The sequence below is a fragment of the Arachis stenosperma genome, chromosome 3 (assembly GCF_014773155.1).
Source record: "Arachis stenosperma cultivar V10309 chromosome 3, arast.V10309.gnm1.PFL2, whole genome shotgun sequence".
In the NCBI taxonomy this organism is placed as follows: Eukaryota; Viridiplantae; Streptophyta; class Magnoliopsida; order Fabales; family Fabaceae; genus Arachis; species Arachis stenosperma.
In genome coordinates this window covers 140,381,244-140,398,862 of record NC_080379.1, presented here as the reverse complement: position 1 = coordinate 140,398,862, position 17,619 = coordinate 140,381,244, and the positions used below count along the sequence as shown (strand labels likewise).

General features: G+C 32.0%; 1 protein-coding gene across 2 annotated transcripts; it reads left to right on the top strand.

Annotated features, from left to right (window-relative positions):
- Window positions 1-9,848: 9,848 nt before the first annotated feature.
- LOC130967668 (sialyltransferase-like protein 2) lies at window positions 9,849-14,664 on the top strand. Of its 2 annotated transcripts, none has more exons than XM_057892628.1 (13): window positions 9,849-10,069; window positions 10,378-10,498; window positions 10,622-10,695; window positions 11,044-11,133; window positions 11,348-11,425; window positions 11,522-11,622; window positions 12,178-12,370; window positions 12,466-12,556; window positions 12,650-12,714; window positions 12,858-13,012; window positions 13,108-13,189; window positions 13,458-13,567; window positions 14,180-14,664. In XM_057892628.1, the coding sequence occupies exons 2-13, from the start codon at window positions 10,405-10,407 to the stop codon at window positions 14,376-14,378; spliced, it is 1,332 nt and encodes a 443-aa protein (XP_057748611.1). In that variant the 5' UTR covers window positions 9,849-10,069; window positions 10,378-10,404; the 3' UTR covers window positions 14,379-14,664. The 2 variants fall into 2 exon arrangements, with proteins under 2 accessions (XP_057748611.1, XP_057748610.1); XM_057892627.1 differs by having other exon boundaries at window positions 10,378-10,510.
- The last annotated feature ends 2,955 nt before the right edge of the window (window positions 14,665-17,619 follow it).

Sequence of the window (17,619 nt, the reverse complement as noted above, 5' to 3'; positions counted from 1 at the left end):
AAAATTTCTGAACACCAAAATGAATAAATACTCTTTTCCTTTTATTGTTAGCATATGCGGGCCAGAGAATGAAGCAAGTATTGGTGGCAGTCAAAAATGGGTCAAAAGTCAAAAGTCAGAACTTAAAATAAACCTTGTTCTAGTAGTAATAATAACAACAATAATAGAAAGGAGAGGGATGAGTAGTCTTGAATTAAAGTGATGAATTATGATTCGATTAAACATGCAGGAAAAGTAATAGCTAGCTTTTTATATAAAAGTGGTAATAAAAAGAAGACCAGAGAGCTATGTAGGACTAGTTGACAAGGTAACACGTGGCACACAAAAGAATTAATAAAATTTCATCCTCAACAATAAGCAACTAAAAGAAATTAATCTTTGTGGTCAACTGGTTATGTAGGACTAGTTGCATTCTCCTTACTACCAAACATATTTTTCTACGAAATACTTTTAAGTAGGTTCCTTTTGGGTAAGACACTCTCATATGTCTTGGTGGTTGATCACATTTCATAAAATATAAATCGGAGGTTTTAAAAGGCACAAATTTATTTAAAAGATAAAAGATTAAAAATTATTAAAATTTATTATTTTTGCCATCAAATTTTTAAAATATATTATTAAATTATTAAATTAAAGAAATTAGACTAAAAATTGAATTAATGATTGAATAATAATAAAAAATAACAAATTCTAACAATTTTTTAATATTTTTCAAATAATTATATAAAAATAGTAGTTAAAAAAATACTAGATCTAATAAAATTTATTATTTTAAATCATCATTTAATCATTAATTTAATTCTTTTAATTTAGTTCTATTAATTTAGTAATTTAACAATATATTTTATTTCATATTTTAAATGTTAACACTAATTAATGACCAAAATAATAAATTTGAACTTTTTTTCTTGAAAAATTGAGCATATATAATACATAATAGCCTAGGGTTCAATGGTTGAGTAAATCAGTAAACGGAATTAAAAAGGTGAAACAGAAGTCAATCTTTGTTGAGCTATACATATATGTGTTATCTGATATGTGTGGTACCATCATCTTTTTCTGAAACGGAACAGATGCTCTAGAATCTATCAGCTACTTCATCTAGACTCTAGAGTCTATATACTGTACACAATTAATCAGTGCAACAACTTTGCAAAACGTGTTTGGTAATTGATACGACCCACCTTATACAGTTATATGTATGCCCAAAGCAATTAAAAGCGGAACAATATTAATAATGGTTGGTAATAAGTTCCATACATTTTATTATTTAACATGTGTCAAATATCAATGCTTTGTTTATATTTGGACACCACAAACTGTTTATTTTTGGTCCGGTCGGTACATATTTGCCACTTGGCTCTAACTACCATAGCAAAATAAAATTCACATCAGATCAGAGAAAAAGAAAATCTATCTCATATACAAATTAAATCATTGAAAGCCATGCATCAATGCGTGTATCATTTTAAACTTCCCCTATCAAAGACAAGGTGCTTCCAATTGTTTTGGTAATAACAAAAAGAAAAGGATCAGAGAATTGTTAGTACCAACAAAGACAAAAGTAGTTTGCTGAACTTATGTTTCTCACCAACACATCCACCCTGCTATTCAAGGATCCCACCTGTTGTTAAATACTTTTTACCAACACATATCACATATGCATGGTGACAAGTGAAATGATGAACATTGTCTCTGGTTGATATATATATTAATCATTGCTCTCATTCAATGTTACGTTGAAATTGAATTCAAGAGTCCTTAATTACCAGCAAGGTATGTGAAGAGAAAAGCCCTTTATTAATTTGGACAAGTGCATTATTGATTATGGTACATATAACACAGTATTTTAATTGGATGCAACAGTATCTATGTGGAAAATATGAGGAAGGAAAAGAAAAAGGAAGAAAATAGGGCTTTGAGAAAGGAATCTTTTTAATTTTTATGATGTGTGATGTGACAGAAACAATTACAGTTTTTGGCTGTGAAAGAAAACACTGGAGATATGTGTCTCTTGATGATAAAAATCATTCATAACGTTACAACCGACGAAGTTAATAAATATTTTGCAGATCCCATTTTACATTAAATGTTTTGTGCGTACAAGCCTATGACAAGTCTGTATCCAAAAACCCCATCTGACTTTTATGCAATGTATGTACACTAAGCAACATTCATTCATGCATATATATATATATATATTAACAAGGTGTAATATCTATAGAATCAATTATGATAATATAATAGTTAATAATACTCAATATAAAATTCAGAAATTTAGAAAAAATACAAAGATGATTGTTAAAAATATAAAGACGGTAATAAGAAAATTATCAATATTATAGAATATGAAAGATTGTGTGTAAAAGCAGATGTTTTAACAATTTTTTTCTTTATTTATAGTGGATTATCTCTTTTATTATTTTATAAATTTATTTTTGGTTTTTGCAAATCTTCTTGTTCTTTCTGTGGATTGATTTAGAGACTCTGTCCTAGATTTAATGTCTTCTATTGTAGTTTTTGAAAATCTGGTAGTTGATTTTATAATTCTATTGGTATTCTATTAGTTTTTTGCTGGTAGCATTTGTTATTTTTTGCATGTAATGTCTTCTTTGATTCTAGAGCTTCTTTGACACCTCTTTTTTTTTATTGTTGAACATGTGTTTAACTTTTTGTTTTGGAATTTTTTTTCGTATTTTTTTTAGTTTTTAAAATGGATCTTGGGTATCTATTATGTACAATCTTGAGCTGAACTGAACTACTTTATCTTTATCTGTTGGTATTGCTTTTATTGTTTTTAGAAAATTATGAATTTTCTCTTTTGATGTAACTGCTACAAGGGCAACCATTATCTGTTTTTTGTGTACTAAAAAATGAGTCTTTTTTTTATGATATTTTATCAAACTCTAAACTATGACTTGAGAATTTTGATCTTTTTTGAAATATGGTCATCCAGTTATCTATAGACTTTTTACTGATTAGGTTAAGGTCAAATTTATTCCACCATTTTATTTTTATGTTTCGAATTAAATATTGTACACTTGGAGTGTCTCCATATCCTACTAGGTCATATTTCCTTGTTATTATCCAACATATTTTCATAGTAGGAATGAAAAAAATTAGCTTGTATCCATTTAAAAATGATGTCTTGTTTTTAAAATATTCATAAGCTATGCTAGCTTCTTTTGAAAAAATAGCTTCTATCGGTCCAAATTCTTAGAACTATATCTGAAACTACTTAAAAAACTGTAAAAAAAAATTTTTGCGGAATCATATGAACCATGAATTTGGATTCGGAGATAGATACATGGTAAACCACCATGCATTTATATAATCATAATAAAAATAATTCTGGGGCTCAAATTTTTTAGTGAAATTTTTACAATAAAAGGAATGTTTTTCCATTCGAACAGGGTTATTATTTTGGTGATTTTAATTTTGGAGTATATTATCTCTTTGGTGGTTAGATCTTTATTAATGATTAGTTCGATTGATTCTGTATCAACTAGAATAAACTCATAGGAGGTTCGAATTTTTTGGATATTCACTGGTAGATAATGGAAGGTATTTAAAAATATTGTTTTATAAAGAATTTTTTCAATCCATTTTGAACCATTTTTTTCTAAGGCCATTATTTTTATGGTCACAGGTTCATGATAAAGATGCTCTTTGGATAGTGGTTTGATTTTAAAAAGATCAGATGACTGTAATAATATATATCTGTTAACTGTAGGTACTTCATATAAGCTTTTATTTAATGTAGATGATTTTTCGCTTTTAACAACCTGTGATATTGTCAAAGATTTAATAGTTAATTGCTTAGTTGGTATTGAAGTCGTTGGTTGACCAAGTGGCTAACCATAATCTCCATTGCTTACTTGCTGCTTGCTCATTTATACCTTGTAAAAATTCTCTTATTAAAAAATTAGGCAATGCATTTAATTTACTTTTAATATCCTCAATAGTAAAAGCAAAACATGATAATATCACCTGGCAAATATTTGTCTGAAAACTAGATTTTTAACATTATTTTTTAACATATTAGGTGCAACTTTGCAATCAGTTCTAATTAAGAAGGACTTGTTAAAAAGATCTTCTTGAAATCACAAAATACATAAGACAATGGCTAATATTTTCTTTTTAATAGTTGCATAATTTTTTTGAGCTGAATTTCATATTTCAGAATGATATTTAATTATTTGTTCTTTTGATGAGTTTTGGAGAACCTGTTTAAATATTCTTCCATACCCTAATTTTGAGGCATTTATCTCAACTATTAACCTTGTCTTTGGGTCTGATATGCTTAAACAAAAAATTTTCTTAACTATAGTTTTAAATTTTTGAATTATTTTAAATACGTCTTTTGTCCAGGGAGGAGGTTATTTTCTTAACCTCCTATATAAAAGTTTGTATAAGGCTCTTATTTCTGGTAAAAATTCTGCTACATAATTAAGACATCTTAAAAATATTTGTAGCTGTTTTTTTGTCGATAATCTTAAAAATAATTAAGACATCTTATTCACTTTTGTTATGAATATTTTTATTTTCTTTTTAGATAAGACAAGACTGTATTCTTTTATAATATTGATGAATTGTTCTAAGTGTTGAATGTGTTGGTTAATTCTTTTATAGTACACAAGTACATCGTCTAAGTAAACTATAATAAAGTCTACATATGAGTAAAAGATATTATTTATAATTTCTTGAAAATCACTTGGTGTATATTTTTTAATCCTTGAGACGTTACATTCCATTATTCATAATGTCTAAAAGATACTATAAAGGCTGTTTTATATCTATCCTCCTCTTTTACAGATATTTAATAAATCCAGATTTTAAATCAAATTAAAAAAATAGTAGCATTACTTAATTAAGTTATTCTTGTTTGGTAGGAAATATCTTATCTATTTTAAGGCTTTATTTAGAGGTTTGTAGTTGATTACTAACCTAGGAGTTCTTCTTTTTATTTCAGAAGTTTTCATTACATAAAATTTTGTATAGTTCTAAGGAGACTTTGATGGCCTAATTAAGCCTTTGTCTAAGTATTTTTGAATTTTTTTTGTAGTATTCCAAAAACTCTTTATTCATTTGAATATGTTTTGTTTTAGTGGGAATATCTTGTTTATGAAAATTATTCTCATATGATAAAGATATTTCATGTAATTTTCTATAATGAAAAGCTGTTGGATTTAGCATCACAAATTTATACACACTATATTACTCTATTGTTAATATTACTTTTTGTGAATATATATACCTGTTCATATTGCACTTTTACATAATTAATTAAGTATTAACAATAGTTGGCATCAGAGCTAAGTTAAAGAAATATATATTTTTTTTAAAAAATAATATTATGACGACATATTATTAAAATTTTATATCTAAAAGATTTAGAGTTTGATGTTTAATAAAAATATTAATTGTTCTGTTAGTTCTTATAATTTTATTAAATTTTTAATTAGGTCTTTATATATTTTTTATACTGCTTTTAATTTTGTAATTAGATCCTTTCTAATGTAAAAATGATTAGAGTTAATTGAATATTTTTTTTTGCAAAATGAAGATATCTATAATTAAAAATTTAATTAGATCTTTGATCACATATTTTTTGAGAAAAATATTCTATTAATTTTAATATTCATGCCATAAAAATGACCTAATTACAAAATTAAAAATAGTGTAAAAATCCAATTAAAAAAAAATATAAAGATCTAATTATAAATTTGATGAAATTATAAGGATTAACAGAGTAATTAAAAAAATGGCATAATGGAAAAAAAAGAAAATAAAACCTGTGTAAAAAATAAAAAATCTAAAAAAAATTGTTTGAAAAAACATATTAAAGATATAATAATTTGTTTTTTTCATCAGTTTAAATTTTTAGGAGAAATAATATAATAACATGTGAAATATTATTTTGAATTTTTCTTTGCCCAAACCTTTTATTTATTTATATGTACTTAGCTTGACAACGAAGAAAACAAAATTGTTCTCTGTACACAAATTAATTCTTATACTCATTGTTTACACTTAAACAGGGTGCTAGAGCCAAATAAATTCATGATAAAGATATAGCCAATTAGGCACCGCATATATAAATAAAGAGCTTTCGGTTTCATAAAGACTATAAGCATGTCCATGAACTAAGATAGATATATAATAACCAACCAAGTATGCATTATGCTACTTTGATTGCTTCTAAATTAATTTGCAGTTTGCCACGTTCATTTTGACTGGAGTTTTCTAATGGTTTCTTCTCCCTTTTTCTGGCTCATGACGTGTGTGACACATCAAAATCTTATGTAGACTAAACCTCGGTTACTATATACTTTATGAACACATTTATGCTTTAATCACCAACATGAAGTGCAAGGGCCATCCTTGTTTGTTATAGTTTTGGTGATTCTTATAACTCTTTTCCGAGACTATGATGATGAGGAAAAATTAGAAAGAAAAACAAAAAACTATAGCCTTACAATAATAGCATGATGAGTAGTGGTTTTCGGAACCTCATCATCATGTGTCAATTGTATATTTTATGTGTGTGTTTGAGTTTGTCTGGTACTTGTATGTGGTGATGGGAAATTGAGTCTACTTGAATCTCATGCATGACAAGATTGATCAACAGCTTGTGGCTATAGCTGTTGGAATCTTATAAGAGAAATTAAACCTTTCTATTTAACCTTTTTCTTTTCCTTTTTTAAATACATCAAGCTAATTAAGCTTTTTATAATAATGAGATTTGATTTATTCTACATATCAGTTTTTGATGACAAGCTTAGCTTAATCAGATTATTTGTCCTCATCATCTGGATGTACAAAAATATTTGAGACAATAAAAATTATTTTAAATTAGTCTAAAATTATTTTATTTTATATTTATTTATTATCTTTAAAATAAATACATAATATTAGATGTAATAAGCATATAAATTTAAATATTATTAAATTAAATAAGATAACTTTAAATTATTATTTTTTTAGCATTAGAGTTGGATTTATGTGGCCGACATTTCCATGCATGGATCATACAGAGATATCTTTGCTTTATGGTCCAATCCTCATAAAAAAGCTTGATTAAGAAGTTTCAGCTCAGAATATGAAGTCTTTTCAAAGGTTACTATAAAAAGGTAATATAAGGGTAAAATTGAACTTAATTATATAAAAAGGAGATCTCTAATCCGAAGCTTATTATAGCATTAATAATAGGCAAATCTTAATTATCAGATGCTAATCATTATGATGAGTAGTATCATGATTCCTTACATTCAATCGTATATCTGGCTTTTGATTTATATCGTTCAAATCAAATGATATTATGATAGTGGTAAGTTGGGATAACTGATCCAGCATTAAGGATCTAATTGTCGGGATAGACACTTTGTCGGATATGCTTTTCATCCAATTACGTCCATTAATTTGGCTCATCAATGTGAAAGGAAGGCAAGGTGTGATAACAATTAATGACACAACTCATTCGTAGTTACAACATTATTAGTTTGTTATTACAAGTTCTCATCTTTTCAAATCGACATAGATAGTGATTAGTGAGTGACTTGGTGATACCAAATTTGACTTCTTGCTTCAGAGAATAAACATATCAATGCCATATTATTATTAATACAATTTCTCATTTTTAACTATTATTTGGTCGATATTTTAAATCTTAATTATTAAATTTTAAATATATTAGAATAAAATGTTGGTCAAATATTAATTAATGAGAAAATCTAGGGGTAGCAGATTTTGTGATTTTTAGCCATCAATGATGTTTTTAATGGTGTGAAATTGCTTCTAATGGTGTAGAATCATTCAATTTCCTTTTGATGGTTAAGTGTTGGTCATAATTTAACAAAAATGCTGGCCTCTTAACACTCCTCTTAATTAATATTGATAAAAGTATTGATTTATAAATATTTTTTGAGTAAATAATATATAATTATATATATTGAATTATATATGCATATATATAATCTAAACTGCCATAACGTATTGCCGCCAGAAACAGGACGACAGAAATAAACATATCGGCGTATGTGTCTCGATGCAAGTTTGCTTGAGCTATATTGCTATAATACTAAAATAACAATGGTGAGCTGATTAATTAAGTTGCGTTAGAACCAAGCAGTATGATGACTACACTACTTACAAGTAACAAATAAATCTTTATGTATCGTATACATACATATACAATTTGTATGGTCTCTTATTGTCTTTGTCGTTGGGGGATAGATAAGGACATAAGATTATCCTATTCCTACTCCACTTATGAGAAGACCCTGTAATGTTTTATATATATATGTACTTACAATTATCTTACATGAACACTAATATATACACTTATTAAGAAATAGAATGTAAGATTTGTAGAATTAGTTTCATATATTTAAAGATGATAAAATAACATGTTAACTAATAATAGAGGTTTTAATGTAGGAGGTGCATGGAGGGACCAGCTTGGAAGCAGTGACATTGTTGGGCTTGGGCATGGTGGCACAGGACAGGTAGGTGCCAATGGGATATGGGGGGGCCATATATATGGGCCTACATAAAGGACGACCCCTTAAGCCATTGAATTAACCTTGTCCCCTTTTGTCTATAAGAGGAAAAGACTATTGGAACATATGCTGACATTGATTTATAAACGAGAGCTACCCATACCTCTATACAACAAAGACATGGGCTGTCCCAACCCCACACCGCACTTGAAAATGAGATGTCTTTGTGGCAGGAAGACTCTCAACCCTACTGCTCAGTTCAATCCATTTGAACCGACTGAGGCAAGTGATGCCTCAAACACAGTCACACCAGCTTCGAGTCCTAGCAGTTGCTAGGTTAGTGTGTGTGAATGTGTTTAAGAAAAAACTATATAAACCTTGAAATTTTTTGGATCAATAGTTTGGACAGTTTGATGTTTAATTCGATTTTCGCAACTTTTGATATATATATATAAAGTTATAAATTAATGTATTACATTTATTCTATTTTTATTATGTGATGTTATTATATTAATTACCAATCTTCATGTTATTTGATTTTATTCGGTGAGTTTTTGAAAATGTAAAATCATCCTATATGATAAATTTTTAAAAATTAAATCGCATTTGAATTTTAAAATTAGGCTCAATTGTTAATGTTAATGAGTAAATCCGTAAAAATAGATGAATTTTCAGTTTAATATAGATCTAAACTAAAAAAAAACACAGATGAATACAAAATAAAATGAAAAATAACAACTCCTCTATAATCTAATGTTTCACATATTATATCTCAATAAAAAAAATTCTAAACAAGAAAACAAAGAAATGACATTCTTGCAAAGTTAAATAACTCATAATTAAAAAATTCTAAATATCAAATTTAATTTAGCGTGTTACAATTTTTGTAAAAAAACCTAAAAGTGGTTTCGTTCCGCGCCGTCCCGCTAATGTCCGCGGAACGGTGTGGACTAGGTGGGCTCAAATTTAGTATCCAACCCTTTTTTAGTAGGTTAAATGGGCCGGTCTGGTGGATTGTGACTCTTTTGCCACTTATAGTGAATAGTATAAAATTAATGCACAAAATATTTTATCTAAATAAAATGTAATTCAATATTTTTAAAATGGGCATTTATTGGGAACAAAACAACTCCAAAATTTGCTAGTTTCTCCCTTCTTTCTTATTTTTATTTTTTGTTGGTAGGGGGGCTTCCATGTTTTAGCAAACAGTATGCTGATGGGTTACAATTAGGCCAAAGATGGACTTCAATAAGTTATAGAAAATTAATTGGGTTATTGTTGAGTAGCCCAATCCACATACTAAAAAAAAAGAAATCACTGTCAATACCTCTATCTCTCTGACTCGTCTATCGCCTCTAACTCCCTCAATCCCTCTGCCAGTCCTCCGCCGTCGCCGGACGCTCTCACTCACTCTGTCTCCGGCCTCCCTCAGTCGCTCAGTCCCTAATCTCCACCTCCATCCCGCCGCCTCCGAAATCCGCCGTCTCACCCTCGCCTATCACATTCTAACCATCGCGCCATCGCGCGTTCTGCTCTGCTCTGCTCCCTCGCTCGCCGTCCATCTGCGGGTAGGACGTTACCCCTACTCAGGATCTCAGTTCTGTTCTGTTCTTTTTTCTCCGATGTGTGGAAATGGAACAATAATGTGTGAACAGATTTATGTGTGAACGACATGCTTTTTTATCCTTTTTTTTTCTTTCTTTTTCTGGAAGGATTCATTTCGATTAACATAAACGTAAGATCTGAAATGAAATTCAATCAATGAAGAACACTTAACACCGTATACTGTGATTGCATTATGCAAGTGCTGATTGTAGGAACAGATTCAATCTACATAGTTCGATAAACCCTTAATCCTTTTGTTTTCATCGCGTAGCTTCACTTCGAAAGTCAGCTGAATTCAATGAAGGTTCTGCAATTGGGCTTGATGCTCGCTCTGATCTGTGGATTTGCAGCTATTTCCATCTACATCACTGGAATCTCTCAATTCTCTGTATGTATGTATGTATGTATGTATGTATTTGTATGAATGTATGCACATAGCATATGGAATGTGATTTGTTGTGTTGTGTTGAGGTGCATCAAATCCAAAGACTCTAATTGTGATGCTACTGTTGCAGCTCGCAGGTATCAGCTTACAGATGAAGACACGGAAGCATTGCTTTCTCTGCATGACACTTTCGAGAAGTGCGTGGTGAGTTATATTTTCTTATTGCATTTGCCTCAAAAGAAATTGTGTTGATTCTGATGTGTAGTATTGTGATACAAGATTAGGCATGAATGTGTGGGTGCATGTATGTATTTATGATTGTTGAAATGCCGAATTAGAAAGCAGAAACGTTGGTTCGGTTCCCATTCGATTTGGATTGAGTATGATAAGATGGTTGCATGAGACTAAAGAGACAATATCTTTAATGTTGAAAACTGTTTTTCTTTGATATATGTATGACTCTATATGCATCTTTCAGGTCTGGATTCTCAGTCTTTAATGTTGAATTCTTTCAATGGTTGGCCTGAGTTGCTAATTTTATGTTTTATGCAGAGTGCAAATGGACTTGGGTTGAAAGCAGCCAAGGGAAGTGATTATTGCCAAACCACTATAACCTTTCCCAGTGACACTATCCCCAAATGGGTAAATGTTCCTAAATATTGATTGTCTAGATTGTTATTCATGAAAATGAATTGTTGCTTACGTGGTCCTTGAAATATGTTAATTACGAGTCACTTAGAACTAGGGGTAATTGGTTCCTTCTATTCAAGTATGAGTTGTGATATACTAATTGACATGTGGTTTAATAGCTAAATATTTTCCCTGTTTGGTGACTTACGAAGGGTTCTCTTAACAGAAAGATCCCAAGACTGGTGAACTTGAAGCTCTATCGTTTGATTTTAATCTCTGTGAAGCTGTGGCTACTTGGGAACAGGTAAGCAACTTACTATGTGTTTTCATGATCCTCTAAAAGGAATTTATGGTGTTCTTCTTTAATTTTATTGGTGTGTGATATGAATTGATTACACAGGTTCGGAACAGTACTACTATATTGACCAAGGAATTTATTGATTCTTTACCAAATGGATGGGAAGAATATGCTTGGCGTAGGATCAATAAAGGAATACTTCTGTAAGTAAACAATTGATTGTATTTTACTAATTATGCAATCTTGGTAACATATCTTAATGAACTGAATTGACAGTTTAATTCATTTATTAGAAATGAATTATAGTGTTACACTTTACATGTGTTGTAAATCGCAAGAACGGTGACATAAGTCTCTGTCATACAAGAATGCTAGTGTGAGTTTCTTTATGCAGAAATAAGGCATGTGAATTGTTACTCAAAATATGATGCTATACCAGTTTCTCAGTTATAGCACATTCTTAATTGTCAGTTAAGATGGAAACTTCAGTTGGGGTAACCTCTCTGACAAGTCACTGTTAACAAGTTAAACGTATGTAAGCCAGAGATATGTGTGGTTCAGCCTAGAGGCCAGCATCCAAATGGGTTAAACCTTTTGTTAAGCTCTCTTTTTCCACTGTATTACAGCATAGACTTCTCAATGTATAACATAGCATGTTTCAACAATTTGATATTAACCCGTTGTAAGTTGTGGGATTTGTATACAAGGAAATTGAGTTAGTAGAAATATTCATAGAATAGGATCTTTCTGTGTTGCAGTAACCGCTGCCAGAACAAGACCTTGTGCTTGGAGAAACTTTCACTTGTGCTTCCTGAAACACCACCATACTTCCCAAGGCAGTTTGGGCGCTGTGCTGTTATTGGTAATTCGGGAGATCTATTGAAAACAAAATTTGGGCAGGAGATAGATGGTTATGATGTTGTCATAAGGGAAAATGGTGCTCCAATACAGGTTTGTTGCCCTACAGGGTGTTCCTGGTGTTTTATAACTATTTATTGTCTGAAATATTAAGACCTTGTGTGGCGCACTTTTATTTACCACTGCAGAATTACACTGAGTATGTGGGTCGGAAAAGCACATTTCGCCTTCTGAACCGAGGATCTGCCAAAGCGTTGGATAAAGTTGTTGAATTAGATGGTATTGCGGCTTGTTATAAACTTATAATAAATCTCCATTAGTTAAAGCCTATTATGGATTACTGCAACCATAACGAAAACAACGATTCTGCAGAACAAAGGAAAGAGGCTTTGATAATAAAAACAACGATTCATGACATCATGAACCAAATGATTCGGGTATGTTCCCTTGTCAAAAGAAACCATTTTTCTAAAATTCTTTTCTCTTTTGGGTATAAAAATGTTATTTTACAATTGTTTGTATCATGCATTCCAGCAGTTTCTCTTATCTTGTCAAGCAATTTTTTACTTTTCCTTGGCAGGAACTTCCTATAAGAAATCCTCTGTATCTCATGCTAGGTGCATCCTTTGGTTCAGCAGCAAAAGGAACTGGGCTTAAGGCTCTTGAATTTGCACTCTCTATGTGTGATTCTGTGGATATGTATGGTTTCACTGTGGATCCTGGGTATAAAGAATGGTATAATATTTTCTTTTGGCAATTATATTACGGTTAATGTATCTTTCCTATTTATATGAATTCTTGAGCAAAAATCTTCCTTTTTTATTTCATAGGACAAGATATTTCTCCGAATCTCGTCAAGGCCATACCCCATTGCACGGTAGAGCTTACTACCAAATGATGGAATGCTTGGGAGTAAGTTTAATATACTTGTTACTGCACATGGAATTAACGTAGAATTTATAAATTTTACCACTATGAGATGATGTTTTGACATTGTTGAGGTCTTTTGCTCAACTCATGCTAATGAGTAATGACTTTCCTTTGGTGCCAAGGAAACCTTGGAATTTTCCCCATTATTATGTTAAATGTTCACTTCGTGCTTGCTGGTGCTGAGAGCATGATCACCTTTGTTTTATGTTTTTCAAATCTTGACTTTATCTACATGTTTCCATTGCCAAAGCTTATCAAAATCCATTCTCCCATGCGAGCTGATCCGAACCGTGTTGTAAAATGGGTTCCAAGCAACCACATGATAAGGGATGCCAGGATTGCCTCAGAGAAATTATTGGGGTAAATGATATATTTTAATTTTTCCTCATGTTTATCCTCTCTTCTCAGGGGTCTTGATGTATAATTGTAGTGGCATGTATTTTAAGATACATTGGCATGTGCTCTTATGAACAAAGATGAAAGTAGCTTGTTCCAAATAGATAATGAGTAATGTTGTATCATACAAATGTGCCAAACAAGATGGCTAACACACGAACAAAAAAAAAGTTGGGCTCTTTAATCACTCTCCAATCCATTAATTATAGAGCCCTAAAATTCCCATATTTCTTTGTTAAGGTGTTAGCAATGCTGTTAGGAACATTTCTTTGTAGATTCTGCATTTCTCAAGGATAAATTAGTATTTCGTTGACCATATTATGAGTAGAAAAGTATTTATCTGGAACTTTTGTGTAGCTTATTTTGGCAAGAGTCATCCTTCCCTGTCCAAATGTAGAAGTTGGAGATAATAAATCTAAATTTTATATACTTTATATTCATCATGATTACCTCCTGCAATTCTCTAGAAAGAGACATATTGCATATGTTTTACTGTAGAAATGTTGAGATTGACATTGTCGGTGGAGATTGATTATACTGACTAGTGTGATTTTCTTGATTTTGTGATTTCTGCAGGAGAGTTGGAGCAGGATCTGGAAATCCATTGAGTGCATGTTCCATTATTAAGAGGCAAGTTAAAAGAAATCCAGATACAATTTCAAAGCTCAGAAAGGCAGCACAGGATCATATGAGGTATGTGAAGAGCACAACCATGTATCCACTAGAGCATAATCCTGGACATGGGTTACTATGCACCGTGCCTTCTGCCAAGTGATTGGAATGTCGAAAGGTTTTTTGCGTTCGGCTCCTTCTGTTGGAAATCATCTAACCAGTGATTTATTAATTATCTGTTCATTTCTGCAAAATATGTGTCAAGTACATAGAAAAATGGCAATGAAGCTTCATTCTCATCAATCTCTCATATTCATTCCTCATTCCTTTCTCTTCTCCTCATTTTGTTTTGAAAATGTTAGACGACTTGCATTTCTTTAGAGTGAAAGATGATAACAGCTACAACAATTTTGTTGCGTTTGTACTCTGCTTAGTTGAACTATAATGAGATGAGCTATAACGAATAACTTTTTTCTTTTCTTTTCTTTTTTTCCTTAAAAAAAATATAAGGATCGAATACCAAAATTTTAATGCATCTTTTAGACAATGAACTCTTTCTTTGTATATAGAATAATTACCCAAATCAGTATTTGAGGTTTTTACCTTTTAGAATCAGACACTTTAGTCTTCTAACTTTTGAAATACACAAAAAACACTTTCACTTTTAATTTCGGTAGACAAACAGTTCTTGGTTTTGTTTCTCCGTCAATGACAAACAGGACAAAACAGAAAATACTGATATGAAGATCTAAACTAGTATACGTGGCAATCAGTTATCCACATGTGCAAACAAAAATTAGTTCCTAGGCCTTGTTACAAAACTACGTCGTTTTTGGAGACCCTCCATTTTAAACTTGAGCTGGACGCTATACCTCGGCCACTGACCCCTTAAAACTCGGCCACAATGTTAACAGCCATGTCATGTATAAGTAAACCAAGTAAACCGGCAGTAGACACATTCAAACTATGCTTAAGCATAACGGAAAATCAAATACAAAAGAGAAAGTTACAAAAGATCCTCAGCGAATATCTCGAACAATCAAAATCATGCGAGCAAGTCCACTTTTACTCATTATATAAGGAAGGCAGAATGAACAGAAATGGGTAGAACAGAAAAATATACAAAGAGCAAGATTTAGATATTATTATTGTACTTGATATTCATCGCACTGACTTGAGCGTCAGAGTACTTTTTGTAGGTACCCACCTTGTCGTGTTCCGTGGAGGTTGACGTATAATTCACCTAGAGGAAGACCTATGTCTATTGAAGGGCAACATACCTCAACTATTACCTCAAGGACGGAATATTTGGCGCCCATCGGGGGGCAGAAAATACATCTAACCCCACTGTTATTGTTTATCTCCTCCTATTTTTATTTTCCTTTTATAGGTATTGTCGTGATGGCCGAAAATGGAGTTCCACAACTATCAGAATCCGAGCTACTAGCTAAAAACCTAGAACTCCAAGCCGAGGTTCAGAGGATGGCGGAACTCCTAGCTTAACGTCAAAATGACAAACAGGAGGAAGGAACTCGAAAGAACACAAACAACCTCGACCAGAAATGGCAAGCACTCCTCGGACACACATCCCAAGGAGACGACACCTGCAAAGGGAGAACGATATCTAATCCCTTTTGCGAGGAAATCTTGAAGTTCCAAATGCCAAAAAACTTCACTTTATTGACCACTCTCAAGCCATATGAGGGGTTGGGTTATCCCACATCCATGTTACCAAATTCCAATCGATGATGTTTTTGAATGGTGCCTCTGATCCTATGCTCTACTGATTGTTTCCAACTTTTTTAGATGGTGTTGCTTTATTATGGTTTTTTGGTTTGCCTGTAGTTCCATTTCGAGTTTTGAAGAGTTAGCTGAAGCGTTCAACAACCATTTCGTTGCCTAAAATATATACATGCGTGGCTCAGATTATCTTAGCACTATTAAACAAGGACATCATGAAAGCTTGAAGGATTATGTCACAAGGTTCGTGAAACTGGCTACAGAGATACCTGATCTTAACCCCGGCGTGCATCTACACGCACTAAAAAGTGGAATACGTCCAGAAAAGTTTCAAGAAACTATAGCGGTGAATAAGCCAAAGACTTTAACAGAATTCCGAGAAAATGCTATAGGTCAAATGGAGATTAAAAAGTTTCGTGAAGCTCGGAGATCAGAGAAACAACAACCTAGACGAGAAGAGGAAAGGCATCATAGAGTCCAAATAATAAAGACGTCAAGAAGCCATTCAAACTGACTCCCAAGTTCGATACCTACACTCAGTTCAACACCAAATGAGAAGATATCATAAAAGATATTCTTCACGCTAAAATTATCAAACAACCAAACAGAGCGGGGACATATCAAGACCAAAATACGTGGATAAGACAAAGCACCGTGCCCTCCATAAAAAAATTGGCCATATGACCGATGAGTGCATTGTAGTAAAGGACTTGTTAGAAAGATTAGCTCGGTAAGGACTTCTGGACAAGTATGTGAATGGATGAATACGAAAGGAGGAACCTTCGTTTCAACTCACGTAGGAAACAAATCATTAACCTTCCATAGGCAAGGACAAGAACAAATGGATGGGCTCCAATCAACCACTACAACCCCAAGGAGTCATAAATTGTATTTCAGGAGGTTTTGCAAGTGGTGACACTACAAATGCAGTCAGGAAACGAAGTTATCGAACTATGTTGGTAGTTGAAGGAACCATGAACAAAAAAATGGCAAACCCTGACACAATGGCGATAGCCTTTACTGAATTTGACTTTTGTTCCCAAGGTTCGAACCTTGACGATCCTATAGTAATGTCTATCTAAGTTGGTGACCTATTGGTAAGAAAGGTCTTATTAGACCCAGACAGTAGTGTTGATGTATTATTCTAATCTACTTTTTAAAAAATAAAATTATGTGACAAGGCCATGCAGCCCTTATCTAGGAAATTAGTAGGGTTCTCTAGAGAAAGGGTGTATCTTCTCGGGTATGTCTGGTAAAAACTACGATGGGTAATCACCCTCAATCAAAGATGGTAGGCATTTGATATTTAGTGGTAGATTGCACTAGTCCATATAATATTATTCTTGATAGACCGTCTTAGAATTCTTTTGGTGCAATAGTACCCACTGTGCATCTGTGTGTTAAGTTTCATGTGCAGGATGACTTAATCACAATAGTATACAATGTCCATAAAGAAGCTTGGAAGTGTTACAATGCAAGCCTCAAATAAAGCTCGGTCAGTCTGAACTAGACCCACGATCGGACCTCCGAGAAAGAACTCTTGCAATGGATGATCTTGAAAAGGTATCACTAACCAATAATATAAATTACTTTACATATGTTGGTCATGCTCTTTCAGTAGATGCTCGGCTACAATTAATCTTCTTGTTGTGAAACAATGTTGA